Source organism: Bos indicus x Bos taurus, chromosome 13 (genome assembly GCF_003369695.1).
Source record: "Bos indicus x Bos taurus breed Angus x Brahman F1 hybrid chromosome 13, Bos_hybrid_MaternalHap_v2.0, whole genome shotgun sequence".
In the NCBI taxonomy this organism is placed as follows: Eukaryota; Metazoa; Chordata; class Mammalia; order Artiodactyla; family Bovidae; genus Bos; species Bos indicus x Bos taurus.
The window spans coordinates 21,945,832-21,963,380 of record NC_040088.1 but is presented as its reverse complement, the minus strand read 5'-3'; the positions used below and the strand labels follow the sequence as shown (position 1 = coordinate 21,963,380).

The following is a 17,549-nucleotide window of genomic DNA, read 5'->3' as shown; positions in this document are numbered from 1 at the left end:
GGGCTTCCGGCACGCATGCGCAGTTAAAAGAAGAACGGAGGCTCGCAGGCTCCAAAGCTCGCGCGAAAGCGGACGCGAGAGGCGGGGCCTAGCTTGGGGGCGGGGCTGGAGCGTCCCCTGCAGGTCCAAACCTCTTAGCCTCGCCCTCCCTTAATTCTTTTTTTTTTTTCCTCCCTTAGTTCTTAACCTTGCCCTCGCCTTAGTTCTTATGCGCTGAGGATGCGGAAGTGAACAAAACGAAGTCCCTGCCCCTCGCGCAACTTCATCTAGTGGGTAACATAAACAATTGATCACAAAACAAATAATTATATACCACGGCAGGCAGTGATAGGGCTTTGGAGAAATCAAATCATTCTTCCCCTGCCTGAGGAGCACCAAGGAAGCAAGTGTAGCAGTTTCTGATTTATAAAATGAGAGTGAATAAAAATGCTTCTCATTGTGTTTCCGCAGGATTGGAAGGAGGCAGGAGTCTTAAAATTGTTTGACTTCTACTTTCGTTGAGCCCCTGTGTTGGACCCAATGTCAAAAATAGCTGACCTAGACCCAAGGAAGGACGGTGAGTGATGAAGTGCCAGCTCAGAAGAGTTGTATGAATGCTGGAAAGTGAATCATTGTGGGCTGTAGGAGCTGGGAAGATTTCCAAGAAGAAGTAGGCAGGTGGAAAGTGTCTGCCCTTCTGAATCAGAAGATTCCCTAGAGATCTTCACACCCAAACCCTTCACTGTACAGCTGGAAAAGCCAAGGTTCAGAGGGTGGTGAGGGTTTTAAAAAGTCAACAGCAGACCCAGTACTAGAGCTCTGACCTCTTGTCTCCCTGAGTCCAGCTTGTATTTCTCTCCTTTTGGCCACTGTAACCAAGCCCTTTCACACCCCTTGCCTTCCTTGAATTTCACAACCATCTTTGTATGGGTGGGTTATTACACATCTCGCAGCTGCACACTGAGGCTTGCTCCTTGTCCCACAGCAAGTCAGGAGCAAACATGGTCCAGGAGTGCTCAAACTTCCAAACCACAGCTGTTTCTGGATCCTGGAAAAAAAAAAAGGCCCTCCACCAAGTTGTGGCCCCAAAAGTCCTCGAAGCACCTTGTCTTTGCCTGGCCTTTGGCTTCCTTCAACTGATGAGGCAGTTAGTTTTCCCTGCAGCCACCTGGCATGGGGAAAGAAGGAGATTCGTTAAGGATTCCTCATTAAGGGTGAATCTGTCGCCAAACCCGGGATGTTTTGTGTAAATACCTTCTGGTTCAGAAACACAGACACAGGCCCTGTGAAGGAAGGAGGAACATTTGCCAAAGGAGAAACAGGGCTCACCAGGCATCCCTGAGGCCTGGACCCTAGGATTATCCCCCTCCACCTAGGGGCTTAAAGGGGCCTGGGCCAGGCTGACCCCTGACCCCTGCCAGATGGGCCTGGATGGGAAAGGGTTGAAGGAGGCTCCAAAATTGGCAGCTTCTTGGCTGTGACTGGCCCTCAGAGGGCACCCCTGGCCACTGGCATTGTATGGGAGGGACATAAGCCTTTGAGACAGTCATACCTGGAAGGACTCCTATTTTAGAACCGCTTATGTTTCAGAACCATCAATTTCACAAATATTTATTGACTGCCTTGGCCCTGTTATAAGAACTCACCATGAGCAAAACCAGATTTGGTCCTTGCCCAAAGCTTTCAGTCTGGTGGGAGAGACACATAATAAATGCATGAACAATAAAATACATCTTACGTCAGGTGATGGGTGGTAAGCACTATGGAAAAAAGAACAGGGCAAGGTTGTTTTATAGTTGCTAAACTGTGTCTGACTGCAACCCTGTGCCGTGCCATGGGCTGCAGTACATCAGACTTTACTGTCCTTCACTGTCTCCTGGAGTTTGCTCATACTCATGTCCATGTCAAGGTAGAGATGGAACGAATGAGGGGTGATGTGAGATAAAGTGGTCGGGGGCGGGGGGTGGCTTCTCTGAAAAGGTGTCATTTATGCAGAGATGTGGAGGAGATGAGAGGCTGAGCCATGTGGATATCTAGGGGACAAGCATTCTACCCAGGGGGAACAAAGGCCCGGAGATGAGCCTTCATTTTGGTGAGTTGCAAGGCCAGTGTAGATGGAACAGAATGAGCAAGGAGGGAAAAACAGGAAGTGAGGACGATAGAGGGAAGGAGGCATTGAAACTATGGAGCTATCGGAGGGGCTATAGGTGCCCTGCTCACACGGCAAGGCCCTCCCTTGAGGTGGCCAGCAGGTACTGCAGCAGGGGCCTGTGGCTTCCAGTTTCTCTCTGCTCATGGATACAGATTGAGCGTGGAAGGTGGGTGAGTTAATGCACATAGGAGTGGCCCTCAGCCAAGAAGAGAAAAGAGCTAGTGGCTGCGTACCCCAGCTTCTTTGTCTTTCTGTGGGAGACCCATGAAGAGGCTATTACAGTCATCCACGTAGGAGCGGATAGTTGCTGGACAGAGGGTAGCCACAGTGATAGCACTGGTAGGATCCTCAGGGCCTTTGCACACACCCTTCTATCAACCTGGATTCATTTTCTCCCACACCTCTAAATGTATAACTACTACACAACCCCCACTTATCAGCTTGGCGACTCCTCCCAAAATCAAGAGTCCTCCCTCCCTGAGCCCCCAGAGCTTCCTGGGGTACCCTCTCTCTACTTACCACACTATCTTTTTCTCTAATTATCTCCCTCTCCAACTGAGAGCTCCTTGTGGCAGGGATCTTGTCTCTCTTGTTTACTGCTGGGTTCCAGAACGCAGGATATTGCCTGGCATACAGTATGCACTCAGTCATGGACTCAACATGAGGCAGAACTTTCTAAAACCCAAAGTATCCAAAGGTGAACAGAACTAACCCAACTGTAACTAGCTTCCCATGCCAAAAGGTGTATCAGGCTGGGCTGCCGTATGGTCAGGATATTATAGACCATGAATCCCTCTGCAATTCATGTAGGAGTGATCCCTAAGTCTTTCTTAACCAGAAAAGTCTACCTGGTCACACTGGGGTGTGCCTCATCTTTAGCAAGCCCTTCCTTCCAGGCCAAAAAGACTGTAACGACTGGGCTTTGGTGTTTGGAGGCAGTAAGAACGACGCTACACCCCTTCCCCTTGGAGACCCTTTTCTGCTTCTGTGTGCTCTTCTTGGCTAAGGGTTCAGTGACCAGCACCCACTTCTCTCCTGAGGTAGGACCACTCTCAGGCTGCTGGGGCCTCCTGGGAGGGTCTTACCTTTCCTTTAAGCTGTGGCTCATCATTTCAGGAGTATGGAAACCCACCTTCCTTGCATGGAATGCTGACAGGAGTGGGGATGGATAACTCTGAGGTATAGCTTAACGCTCCGGAGTTCTCCCTTAGGATCAGGCTGAAGCAGCCACCCACATGATGTCCACAAGCCCTCCCGGGCTTCCTCTTCTTCTCTGTCCTGCCTCCCCTGCCCCCACTCCTTTACGGTCAGAACCCTTCAGCACTGCATCTCACCAGTAAAAGCTAAACTTCTCCCTGAGGCCCACCAGGCCCTCCCTGATCTGCCTTACCCCTCTGAGCATCTCCCATCTCTCTCCCCACCTCCTGGCTGCTCCTGAAACCAGCCACGTGCGGTCCCACCTCAGGTATTGTGGATTGGCTGCTCCCTCTGCACTTTCCCTCTGAGTCCTCTTGTCTCCCTCCCTCAGGTCCTATAAGTCTTCGCTTAAATTTCACCTTCTTAACAAGGCCTATCCTAAACATTCTATTTAAAAATGCCCCCTCCCCCAGTACTCTTGATCAACTTCCTCTGCTCCGTGTTTTTTCCCCCATGGCATTTGTCACTTTCCAGCATGCTATTGAATGTACTTATGTTTACTGTTAATCTCTCTCTGTTAGGAAGTTCTGTGAGGGCAGGAATCTTTGTCTCATTTGCTACTGATGGATCCCCAGTATCTAGAACATTACCTGGCCCATAGTAGGTGCTCAACAAACGTTTCTGAATGAATGAATGAGGAAAAGAGCCAGAATTCTAAGCAAGGCGGATTCTCACTGAGGCCAGGCTCTTAACCCCTATGCTGGAGGTGGTGGAATGGGAGCGGCTGGTCATTCCAGGCCTGTCACTAAGGCAAGGGGATTGGCTTTTGTTCTCAGGTCAGCATGAAGCTACTGGAGGGTTTTGAGCAAGCATGGGACATGATTGGGTTTCCTTTGTGAAACCTCTCTGGCTGTAGCGATAGGATGGGATTAAAATGGTGAGTATGGTGTGGTCCTGTGTGTGTGTGTGTGTGTGTGTGTTGGGGATGGGAGAATAATGATGGGGCTTGGAGAGGTGACAGGGCTGTGACTGTACCGGTGTTAGGAGCAGCAGGAAGCTGGCTCAATATCCCAATTTTTCAGGCAGCCTGGGTGGTTGGCCCACAGGCTCTGGTCTGTAAGTGGTCCAGGCCCAGCCTCCCAGCTGCTGACAATGTGCCCCTGTCCCACAGATGTGTTGTTTGCTCTTCAGGGTGGTCCCCAACTCCTCCCTCCACTTCCTTTGTGCCTTGTGGGCTTGGCAGGTGGAGGGGAGGCCGCCACTCCCTCTCCTCTGACCCAGAGAATAATCCCTTATATTCATGTGATTCTCCTCCTGCCCTCTCTCCATCCTCCCATGTCCCCAGGGAATGAAGAAATCTGACTCCCATTGGGCAGTTAAGGACACTGAGGCCTGAAAAGGGCATGGGACCCTCCCAAGGTCATGCAGCCAGATGGGGACGCCAGGTGGGGACCTGCGTCCTAAATCCACACACCCTGATTTCATCAGGCAACAGATGGTCCCAAGGCTTGACTTGAAAAATCTTAAATGACCTCAAAGAGAATACAAGCCCAGAACATTCCAGGCCTCCCTGAGCTGGTCTTTACTACTACCTTTAATACGAAATCCATTCATTTAAAATTCCATGAATAGATTCTTTTTATTGAAAATGAAAACACGAAAGAGAAAACTGAAGTTCGGTTTTGACATCCCCTGGCCCCGACACCTCAGTTCCCTCTGAAGTCCCAGTTTGGGTGTGTGATGATGTTCATTTAAAGACATAGTTAGGAACCCAGAGAACATATGTAAGACTATCACATGCGTGGCAGGGTAGGAAGATGGGAAGGAGGGCGTCGCACGCAAATCATCACTCTGCAGCCCGTGTGCTCTTGGACATCTTTGATGGGTATATTTAGATCTCTCCTATTCCCTGACAGCTGCAGAGTATTCTACAGTGTATAAGCACCAGAGTTCATTTGTTTATCTAGTTTTCTAAATTAAAATTTTACATTTACTTTTCACACACTAAAGCACAGATGGTTGACTTAATCTCACCGCTCAGCTCTTAGCACATGGTCATGAGTTAGTCTTCAAAGACCCTCTCTTAAACGTTTATATGATTTTCTCTTTTTCTCCCCACCCCCACTCAATTCTGAGCCCACCCTCTCTACTATTACTACTACTAAGTCACTTCAGTCATGTCCGACTCTGTGCGACCCCATAGGCGGCAGCCCACCAGGCTCCCTCGTCCCTGGGATTCTCCAGGCAAGAACACGGGAGTGAGTTGCCATTTCCTTCTCCAATGCATGAAAGTGAAAAGTGAAAGTGAAAGTTGCTCAGTCGTGTCCGACTCTTAGCGACCCCATGGACTGCAGCCTACCAGACTCCCCCGTCCATGGGATTTTCCAGGCAAGAGTACTGGAGTGGGGTGCCATTGCCTTCTCTACTGTGTGTGATATATGACCTAAAATATTTGTGGTTTCTTGAAAAATACACAGTAGTTTTGTTAAATGTTTATGTGTTTTAAAAATTCTTATTAAGGTATAACACATACAGGAGCACACAAATCTTAAGTATTTTATAGTTTATGAATGTTCAAAAACTGAACACACTGTTGTATCCAGCACTCAGATCAAGCAACAGAACATCAGCAGCCCCCTCCTAGGGAAATCCTCCAAGCCCTCCCATCCACCACCAAAGATAACCGCCACCTTGACTTCTAACACTGCACATCGGTTTTGCTGGGTTTTGGACTTTATACAAATGGAATCACACTGGGTGTGCTCTTTTGTGCCTGGATTTATCTCTGTCGTTGGGTGTAGTTGTGTATGGTGTACACGCAATGCTGTAGCATATTCCATCAGAGGACTATTGCAATTAAACCAGTCTGCTTTTGGACCTGCAGTGGTGTGCAGCGTGGGGCTGTTACAGAGTGCAGATATGAACAGTCGTGTGTGTGCCTTTGGGTACATACACATACATATCATTCTTGTGGCATGAATACCAAGGATTGGGTTGCTGGGTATGTTTAGTTTCAGTAGGTAGTAGACACAGATAATCCACATAATATCATTGTGCTGTTGTGTTAATTTTCCACTTTTTTTTTTCTCATCTCAATGTTCCTTCCATCTGTCCACATCCTCTGTGTATCTCTCGTTCCTGAGAACCCCAGACTTCTTCCATGACATTTCATATGTCTTCCCCCTTGGCTGTGGGTGCTTGAGTTCCCTTTTTCTCTGCACCAGCCACACAGTGCCACAAGAAACACCCTCGTGTGCTGTTGCCTTGACGGAGAGCGTGCACACACTTCTTTTTCCTAAACAATGCCACATTCTCTTCCAGAATGGCTGTGCCCATTTACACTCTTACCAGTGATGCACACCCTTCCCAACATTAGAGACTAAATAACTTCCTAAGGCTTGCTAGCGTGGCGGTCGTAAGTATCACGTTTACTGACCCTTTCTTTTCTGGATAAACACAGTTGTTTTCCATCTTTGGGGTTTAGAAGAAGTGCTGCACTGCTGCTGGGAATGTAAATTGATACAGCCACTGTGGAGAACAGGATGGAGACTCCTTAAAAAAACTAGGAATAAAACTACCACATGACCCAGCAATCCTACTACTGGGCATATACCCTGAGGAGGCCATAACTGGCAAAGACACATGTACCCCACTATTTGGGCTTCCCTGGTGGCTCAGCAGTAAAGAATCTGCCTGCAATGCAGGAGATGCAGGAGACACTGATTCGATCCTTCAGTTGGGAAGATCCCCTGGAGGAGGGCATGGCAACCACTCCAGTATTCTTGCCTGGAGAATCCTGTGGACAGAGGAATCTGGTGGGCTATAGTCCCTGGGGTCACAAAGAGTTGGACACGACTGAAGTGACTTAGCACATGCACGCACCCCAGTACTCACTGCCGCACTATTTTACAATAGCTAAGATATGGAACCATTCATCAACAAATGAATGGATAAAGAAGTGTGGTACATATATACAATAGAATATTAGCCATAAAAAGGAACACATTTGAGTCACTTCTAGTGAGGTGGATGAACCTAGAGCTTATTATACAGAGTGAAGTAAGTCAGAAAGAGAAAAACAAAACACCATATATTAACACATATGTGGAATCTAGAAAAATGGTACTGATGCATCTATTTGCAGGGCAGTAATAGAGACACAGACATAGAGAACAGACTTTGGGCACAGTGGGTGCAGGAGAGGGTGGGCCAAATTGAGAGTAGCGTTGAAACGTGTACATTACCGTATGTAAAATGGGAAGTTGCTCTGTAACAGAGGAAGCTGAACATGGTCCTCGGTGACAACCTAGAGGGGAGGGATGGGGCTGGAGGTGGGAGGGAGGTTCAAGAGGAAGGGGACATATGTATACTTAAGGCTGATTCATGTTGTTGTATGGCAGAAGCCAACACAATACTGTAAAGCAATTAACCTTCAACTGAAAAATAGAAACTGTAGAAAAAAACATAAAAACTAAAGACATTTTCAAATTAAAAAAAGAAGTGCTGCAATGACCCTTCAGAGACACATCTCCTGGTACTTGTCTGTGAGTTCAATTTCTGTCTCATCTTCCTCTACTCTCCTTGAACCCAAGTTCCCAAATACTCCCTGACTTGCCCACAGCCTTTACTCAGGCTGTGCTTTCTGCCTGGAATATGCTTTGCTTTCTTTCTCCACTTGTTGAGGCTTACTGTTCTCTTCAGGCCCCTCTTCCTAGAAGACCCCATCCCGTCCCTGACCTGATGCCTCAGGAGGGTGGCTCTCCCTCAGGTCTTCTAGAAGGACTCTGGTCCTCCTCTTCTTACTGAGGTTAGGGGCTCTGTGGGCTTCGCCTGCCCAGGATCCTCAGAGGATGCCTCAGGAAAGGTCTGCTGAATGAGTGAGACCATGATTTAATCATGCTTTGCGGGTAATTAAGGGTCCAATCTCTCTCTTCTTTACCAACCAGAACCTTATGAAAGTTGCTCTTTCCACTGGAAAGAGAGTGGAACTTGGAATCCAGACTTCCCTTGTCTTGCATGGGGATGCGTGGCTCAACCCCTCTGTAAAATAGGTGTTGGCACTCACTCTTCCCTCAAGTTCATGGTTTTTGAGTGCCTACACTGTGCAAGGCCCTATGGATCCAACTCTTAAGAGGACAGGCCTAGTCGTGAGTCTCATGGACTTTCAGTCACAAAGATAAGATTGACATTCATGCAGGTACCATTCCTAATTGTGATGAGACTCAAATGAAAATCTCAGAGTCCAGTAAGATTGTATAGAGAGTCTCTCAACCTACATCAGGGAATAGAGGTAGAGGAAGCTTTCTTAAAAAAGTGACATTTGACCTGGGCCTAAGGATGAGTAGAAATAAACTAAGCAAATAGAGAGATTGTGGTGGGGTGGCAGGATAGATCAATTGAAGCAGGGGAAACAGCGAGTGCAAAGGCACTGTGGCAGGAGGGAACCTGCAGGAGGCAATGTGGATGGAGCCCAAGGATAAGGGGAGAAAGGGATAGGGAACGAGTCTGAATAGATAGGCAGGAGCTAGGTCATAATACAGGGCCTAGTGGGCAAAGCAAAGTTGGAAATTGGACTTATTCACTTAATAATTATTTGGTCAGCTTCCATTTGCCAGGGCTGTGCTCTAACAGTGAACAAAACAGACAAGGCCCTTGTTCCCACAGAGCTCGCAGACTAGGGGCAGATAGCATCCAGCAGAGGAGAAATGCTAACCTTCAGAGGGGCCCTACTATGTGCCAAGAGCTGTGCTAAGGACTTCCCCTGCACTACCTCACTGATCTTCACCACCACATTTTATCGATGAGGAAACAGGCTTAGCAAGTCTGAACAATTTATCCATCTGCAAGGTGTCTTGAGGACTTACTGAAGTCCATTTTAAAAGGCCTTTTATGAGCACTTTTACTCAATGCTGATGTGTGTGGGATAAATTAGTATAGTCCCTACAGGGGGCATCTATCAAAATTACAAACACACCTACTGCTCAATCAGCAAGGCCATTTATTCTACAGATATCCAAAATGGTGTGTCCACAAAGTCATTCACTGACGTACTGCTACAAGCTGCTGACAACCTAATTGCCCACCACGTGGGGGATTGGTGAAGTGGATTACGGTACATCAAAGCAATGGAAGACTGGGATGCCACAAAAAAGAACAGGAGTGCTCTCTATGCACTGAAGTAAACCAGCCTCCCAAATCACTGTCGTGAAAAAAAGGCACAATACAAACCTGTGTATAGTTAAGCTATGATTTGATTCAAAATGGTGAAGGACAATATAAAGATAAAGTTGGGGGGGGGTTGGAATAAGGAAAGAAGGAAGGAAGGGGAAACTTGCGTGCATCCAGGAAGAACCTTGGAGCACAAGATAGGAGAGAGACATGTGTTCCTTTGTACCTCTGGATGTCGAGTCATGTGAATGTATTAACTATTTGATAAATAAATAAATACAATTACATTTGTTTAAAGGACTTCCAGGTTCCTTTGGAGAAGAAAGTGATGTTGGGACAGATTGTTGAAGTGACGATGTCTTTTAGTGACTGAATGAGGAAACTGAGGCCCAGAGAAGCGCGGTGAGTTCCTTAAGGTCACGAAGCAGGTAATGGCAGAACCAGGATGGGCTGTCACCTGAATTGTTAGACTGTGCCCTTTCATGTCACAGCTGGTTCAGGATCACTAAGCATTTATGTGCCAAACTCTGCTAAGTGCTGAGGATACAGAGGTGAACAATATGGGTGTGACTGCTGCCTCTGCAGGTCTTATACTCTAGATAAGAAACAAATACATGTTGTGTAGTGATAAATGCTGTGAATGAAAAGTAAGGCAGGCGAGGGGACAGAGTGTTAGGGGAAATGATGAGGAAAACCCCTCTGAAGAGGCAGCATTTTAGAAAAGAGAGAGATAGAGACTTGTGAACACCTAGGGGAGCAGCAGGAACAAAAGCTGGGTGGGAACGAGAGGGTGGATGTTAAAGGAATAGCAAAGAGTGTGGCTGGAACTGAATGTGAGAGGGAAGGAAAGAGGTGAGGTCAGGGAGGCGGGCCTGAAGACTGTAGGCAGGGCTGAAGACTCAGACGCAAAGCGAGGTAGGAAGTAGTCAGAAAGTTCTAAGCAGAATGGGGTCTGATGAAATTTCCCTTTTCTAAAGCCCCCTTCCCCCACCCCCCACCGGAGACTTTCCTGATGGTCAAGTGGTTAGGATTCCACCCTCTCAATGCAAGGGGCTAGAGTTTGATCCCTGGTCAGGGAACTAGATCCTGCTTACCACAACTAAGACCCAGCGCAGTCAAATAAATAAATTAAAAAAAAAAAAAATATATATATATATACACACATGTATACATCTGTTAAAAAATAAAACAAAAAGGCCCCTCTGGCTAATGGTGAAAATTGATCAATAGGTGGAGGAAGAAGGGCTGTGGGGTACCCAGTGAAGGCTGGTGTGGTCCAGGTATCCAGGAGAGAGGTGACAAAGCTAAAAAGTCTGGGGTGGGGTGTTGGGGACCAAAAGGCAGTCTTTGCAGCTGCACGAGCGGGTTGGATGAGAGAGTCTCCTTAGGGCCTTTCCGGTGCTGACATCTTGTAATTTGGTCAAATTACCTCAGCATACACTGACTAGGTGCAGGGAAGCTCCTGTTTTTCTTTTCTTGCAATCTCTTAGAAGCTGAGTCTAGACAGAGCCCCGTAATCTGAGGCTCAGAGCAGAGACTTCTGCCCGCCCCCATCACTGCCAGTCCCACTCCTATCCCCACCTCCCAGGGACAGATGGGTGGGCAGCAGGAGGCAGCTGGGCCTCGATGCCTGCAGGGCCCCAGGGGAGGGATTTATCTGAGCGTTCATAACCCCTCTCTGCCTTCCAGATCTTGAGTTAAAAGCCCCAAATGTCACAGCCCCAAGGGACAAAGATTGGAGGGTGCCAGAAAAGGGGAAGGACAAGACGCTTTCCTGTTTCTGTCTGTAGTTACCCACGTGGGGGCAGGGACCTCAGGTGCTGAGAACTCCCAGCTCTGGGAGCCGGAAGCCATTTGAGCTGAGGCTGAAAACTGGTGGCTTTCAGGCCGTGTCTGACCCACTGACCTATTTATTTGGCCTGAAAAGTGTTTGAGAAAAAAATGGAGCCAAGGTTTAAAAATCAAGAGATTTCACAATAAAATCTGGATTTCTGGCTTCTCTTGAATAATTGGAAAATGTGACCATACTGGGCGCCTATTCCCATATGACAGCACTCAGCAGTAGCTGACTAGCAGCTGTCCCCATTATTATTTCATTTTATTAATAGGTAAATACATTCACATGATTCAAGAAATTATAAATAGTTATATAATAAAGTCTCCCTCCCATCCTTGTTTCCCTTCTGCCCAGTGCTCCCCAGTAATCTCATTTCCGTAGACTTCCGAAGTTTCCTTATGCATATGCAAACAATTACAAATATAAATTATTAGTCCCACTTTTCACCTGTTCTGTCCATTGCTTTTCCTTATGAACATCTCTCTATATTAGGAGACAGAGTGCTTAAAAAGCCCCTTTACTGCCATATACCATTCTGTTGTCAGGAAGTTCACAATTTATTTAGTCAGCCACCTACTGATGGGCAAGTGGGTCATTCCCAATTTTTCTTGTTATAAACAATGCTGTGTCAATTATCTCATGCATAATTTGCACAGGAACTAAGGAATGGTATTAGAAACTGGTCCAAGCAGAGGGTGTGGTTGGCACGAACTGAGTTCTTGGCTAATTGAGGAAATGTGATAAAAGCCGTTCCCAAGAGTGATTCCCACCAAACCCAGAGTCTATGTCCTTGGGCACAAAGAAAAAGTTCTCATATTTGCTTCTGCCACTTGTTATGTGTACTTCTCTCTCTGTTTACAGTGTCCCTGTAAAATGAAAGAACTTAGGGAACTGGGTGAGATGTCAAAGGACCTACCTACTTCTGACCAGCTCTGGTCCACCTTCTGCCTCCACATCAGCCAGGCCCAGCCTCACTGTAGCCCTTGAATGAGCCTGGCTCAGTCCCATTGGAGAGCCTTTGCCTAAGCTGTTCTGCTTCAGCCCCCAGTGGAACACCACCCCTGTACTTCCTTATTGGTCTCAGTCTGAATCCCTGATCTCTGATCTCAGGCCACTCAGAACACACCAGTCCAAACTCATTCAGGGCAGCGTCCCCACTATAGCGCCACCGACAGGTGAGTCTCTTCCATCTGACCCACACTCTAGGCACCCCACCTGTTCCTTCCCCTATGCCACTCCAGGTACCTGAACTAGAGTTCTTGAATGCCAACTCTGCTACTTCCTAATTAATGGTCTTGGGTAAATGACAGGACCTCCCTGAGTCCCAGTTTCCTCACCCCCTCCAAAATGGATGGTCTGAAGATAACATGTGGTAATTTCGGTAGATTTCTTAACACAGCTTCTGACATACAGAAAGGTTTATAGTCACACAGGTCACTGCCCTTTTCTGAATCAGTTACTTTGTTTATAAAATACAGAGAATAGCAGAACCTATTTCACAGGGCTGATCATTCATACTTTCATTCAATGATTTTTACAGAATATCTGTTGAATGCCAGGAACAGTGATTTGTTAGTGAAGAAAATAGATGAATTATTCCAACTCTGGTGGGACTCCCAGGCAATTCCAAACAGGCAGACATAAAAAGATAAATTTCCAGTGCACTGATGTTAAGAAGGAAAAGACTAAAGTGTCATGGAAGCTCATAACAAGGGAGGGTCAGGGATATTTCTCTGAGGGATAGGGACCAGGGCACAGCTGGGTGGGAGATTCAGGAGGGCTTCCAGAGGGAGGCAACACCCCAGCTAATGATGAGCATTAATTATCTTCACCACAGCCCTAGGAGGAAGGCATTGGTTATCCCCCATGTCTATCATGTTACTTTCTTTTCTGAAGCTAAGAGAAATTGAGTGACTTTCCCAAGGTCACAGAACCAGGAAGGAGTGAGAAGGTTTGGAACCAAGGTTTCCTGACTCTAGAGTCTCAGATGCAAAAGTGTGTCTTCTAATGCCTGTTTTAACAGGCTGATCCTGGGATGTGGAGAAGCATGGGAGGTAGAGGGCCTGTCTTCATTGGGTGGGGCCAAGAACCTGACTTTGTCAGGCCCTATCAGACACATGTAGAACTGGCCCAGGGCCACAGTTGGGTCTGGGGTCAGATCTTCCCTCTGCTCTTGGTTCTGTGCGCCCCATGAATCTCCCTACCTAGGGTCGTAGAGGAGAAAGGAAGGAAGAGACACTGCTCTTGTTTAATCACATTGGGATTCTGACTCCCCTCCAGCCCAACCCATCAAAACTCCTACCAGTCTACACAGGCCCATGGGGAGTTTGTCAGCTTTGTATCCAGCTTGAAAAACTCCCTTAATCCCTAACTCTTCCTCCTCCACATTCAGCGTTGGACAACAGCTGCCACTCCAACCTCCTGAACATTGCTGGGACCAAAACACTCCCTGGATGTGAAAGGGATGCTGGGCTGAAGGGCTGCAGATGGCTGGGGCTTCCCAGCCCAAGGCAGCTGTCTTCCCTTCATCTTCCCTTTCTTGCCACTCTGAAGCAAGGCAATTGTCAAACCTCCTTTCCTCCCCTCCTCTCTCCTCCCTTTCTCACCTAATTCTTATCCTCCCCTTGGAAGGTAGAAAGGTTCTTATTCTGGAACTGGATGATGGCTTTGAATTTGACTTGGTGTTTACTAACTGTAAGCACTTTGTGTGATTCCACACACGCAAATAACTTTCTCTGTGAGTCAGTTTCTTCATCTGTAAAATGGGAGGAAAACAAACACTGTCTCACAAATTGTAAGGTTAAAGAGTTAGTAAATGTACAGTGTTTGGAATGGTCCTGAGCAAAGAGAAACTGCTACATGAGTCTTTGTATCATAGATACCCTGGTACATCCAATCTGAACAAAGCAGGGTGAGATGGGCTGGGGAGCTAGGGATACCCAGGACATATGAGGGACCCTACTTCTCTCCTGGATTACTGTTACCTCTCTCTCTCTCTGTCTCTGGTCTCTCCATCCCCAGGCTGCTTCCCTCTAAGCAATTCTCTCCTCTGGCTGCAAAATGTTTTTTTCCAAATACTGATTTGATCATATTACTTCTCTGCTCAAATTCTGCAATGGTTGCCCATTGCTTCTGGCCTTTTAGGACTGCATCCCTTGGAACTCTCTAGTCCCCATCTTTCTTAGCTTTCCACCTCCTCGGATCTGTGATCCAGACTTCCTTGAAAACATGCCCTCCAGTCTCATGCCTCTAGGCCTTTGCATTTGCTCTTTCCTCCACCTGGCGTTTCCTCCCATCCCTTTCCCTCTGATTTTGCCCCCTTCCCAGCCTCTATTTAACTAAGGCTGTGGCCAGATGAAGGCAGTCCCTGGGGGAGGACAAGGGAGAGTGGGAAGAGACAGCAAGTCTCAGAGCTGCAGTTTACACAGCTTCAAAGCAGTAAGAAAAAGACAATAAGAAAAGAGACCTCTCAAGATCAAAGAAAGGGATGGAACAATATGTGAACACTTTGGCAACTAGGAAGTGGTGTGTGAGCACGGAGTGATTACTAATGGGTTATCGGGGTGCCCGCCTAAAAAGCCCCTTGTTTTCAAAGTCCCTGGTCCCCTACCCTCTTCAGACCCTGACCACCAAAGGTAAACAGAGGAGATGAAGAGGAAAGGATGGAGAAAGGACCGGTGAAGACAAGAGGAATGAAGGAAGTGGAGTGGGGAGGGGGGCCGAGAGGCAGAAAGCATGTGGCTGGAGCCCCACGCCTCTGAGGAAGGAAGGAGAGGGTGACCTGGGATGCTCTCCCCACCCCTCCCCCTCTTCATTCCCCGGAGGTCTGCCCCCATCCAGCCACAGCCCAGGCGGGGTGGGGGAAGGCAGGGGCGGCGCCGAGGGTAATGAATAATTGAAGTATTAGGGAGGAGGAAGAAGAAGAGGAAGAAGAAGAGGAGGCGGGAGCCGCCTGCACAGAGTCCTCCCCAATCCGCACCCCACCCCCCCTCCGCCGCCCGGAAGTCGCTCCCCGCCTCCTGCTCCGCCAACATGGCCGCGAAGTCGGATGGAGCGGTGGCCGCGGCCGGCCCGGGGCCGGAGGAGGCGGCCGGAGGAGCCCGGGGCAGTGCAGGAGGGCGCGGGGAGGCGGCAGAGGTAGCCGGGGGGCCCGGGGTGACGGGGGCTGGGGGCCCGGGGCCGCGCTACGAGCTGCGGGACTGCTGCTGGGTGCTGTGCGCGCTGCTCGTGTTCTTCTCCGACGGCGCCACGGACCTGTGGCTGGCGGCCTCCTATTACCTGGAGGGTCAGCACACCTACTTCGGCCTCACGTTGCTGTTTGTGCTCCTGCCTTCGCTTGTCGTGCAACTGCTCAGCTTTCGCTGGTTCGTTTACGACTATACGGAGCCCGCGGGGGCCCCGGGACCCGCCGTCAGCACCAAGGACAGCGGTACCGGCGGGCCGGTCATCAGCACCAAGGACAGCGCCGTCGCCTTCCGGACCAAAGAAGGCAGTCCTGAGCTGGGCTCCCGACCCGCGCCCTCCTCAGCCAGCACCTACCGCCGCCGTTGCTGCCGCCTCTGCATCTGGCTGCTGCAGACCCTCGTCCACCTCCTGCAGCTCGGCCAGGTCTGGAGGTAGGAGAAGCTCAGGTGGAGAGAACCGAGTTGGAGGAGTGGGGGTGGTAAGGGGCTGCCCACCGCCCCAGTCCTTGTATTACCCTCCACGCCCCCTTAAGTCCTGACCTCCGCCCCGCCCCACCCTATTACAGTTCTGATTCCTTCTCTGCCGGCTCTTCACTGACCTCTGCCCTCTAACTCTGACCAGCTTCAATTCCATCCTCTCGGATCTGGCTACTAAAGATAGGGAATGGGGCAAGAAGAAAGAGAAAGAGATCATCAGGGGTGTGTGAATGAGGAGGGCCCAGGGCCAACGGAGATGAATATGAAGCTTGGAACAGGGCCCCAGAGCTCCATCCAGCCCTGTCCTACTCCAGTCTGCCTGAGTGCTGAGTCTGAGCCTGGGCTTAGGAAAGATCTCAGAAGTCCTTCCCTGCTCTCAAAGATTCTCAGTTTGGAATTGCAGTCCATTCCCAACCTCCCATGAGAAACAGAATTTGAGGCAACTAAATGAATATCCTCCCCAAACTTTTTGGACTTTTGGGAAAGGGTGTGCTGGACCCAGCTGAGAAGGTGTCTAGCTCTTTCGGCTTCCTAAGATTTCTTCAGTGTCTCTACCTTTCCCTCAAAAGAAACAGGGCCATGGGGATATGGGATCTTAAATCTGAGGTTAGATAGCCACTAGCTATTCTTTCATCTCAGGACAGTAAGACAAAACTGAGGCTTTGCACAGCAGCCTAATTCTAGGCTTCTTCCTCTGCCAGGACTGAGGGTGCCTGCTGAGCTGAGCTGAATTAATTGGAGACGGGGAATTCTGAACCTAGGGTTTCCCTTGAGTCTGTATTTCTCTAGTAAGTTGGGCTGTACTGTATACTGACAGAATGAACTTGCCTACTATTTGAACTTAGGCAAACCCCTCCTCCCTCCAAGCCTGTTTCCTTACCTGTGAAATGAGGGAGATTCCCTCTTTTTCTCATCTCATTGACTTACCATCACATTTTGTTACCTCTTTGGGTTGGTCCAGTGAGGAAAGGTCTTTGTAAAAGCCCTGCAGACTATAACGTATTTTAGGAATACAGTAGATTATCATGATTATCACAGATGTGGGGAAAACATGGAAAAAGTCAATGCTACTTCAGAGTAAAGGGTGATTATTGCTGTTGTTAAGTTTATTCTGCTACTTGTTAACATGTTCTGCTTAACTAATAGATTCAGTTCTGGGCTGAGGGTTGGAAACAGGACTCCCAGGGTTTGTCCCAGCTGCTCACTTGCTGTGTCACCCTTGTTATGTTGCCAAATCGCTCTCTGCCTTGGTTTCCCCATCTATGCTTTGCCTAGATGTTCTGTGTATTCCATTTAGTTTGCCCTGGGGGAAGAGGTGGGTGGAACTCTATCCACACAAGGTGGTGGTATTATTATTAGCTTGATACATAAAAATATTCATGTCTACATCCAGGAACTAATCTGCATTTATCATTCTGTGCCCGAGTGGACAGATGGTGAAAGATATTTTTAGATTCTGAAATGGTAACTTCCTATTCTTGGTAGCCAAAGCTTCATCCCCCTTTCCCTTCAGCCTAAAGTGGGCCAGCTGCCCCTTGACTCACTGGCTACCTCAAAACCTCCTTCTCCCTATGCTCAGAATCTACTTACAAGAAATGAATAGTTTTTTATTGAA

General features: G+C 48.3%; 1 protein-coding gene across 1 annotated transcript in view; it reads left to right on the top strand.

The window, feature by feature from the left end:
• The first annotated feature begins 10,613 nt into the window (after positions 1-10,613).
• XKR7 (XK related 7) overlaps positions 10,614-17,549 on the top strand; it is a 29,395-nt gene continuing 22,459 nt past the window's right edge. The window contains exon 1 of the mRNA XM_027558845.1: positions 10,614-15,889. Within this exon, the coding sequence (XP_027414646.1) occupies positions 15,306-15,889 (584 nt within the window). The 5' untranslated portion in view covers positions 10,614-15,305. The remainder of the gene's footprint in view (positions 15,890-17,549) is intronic.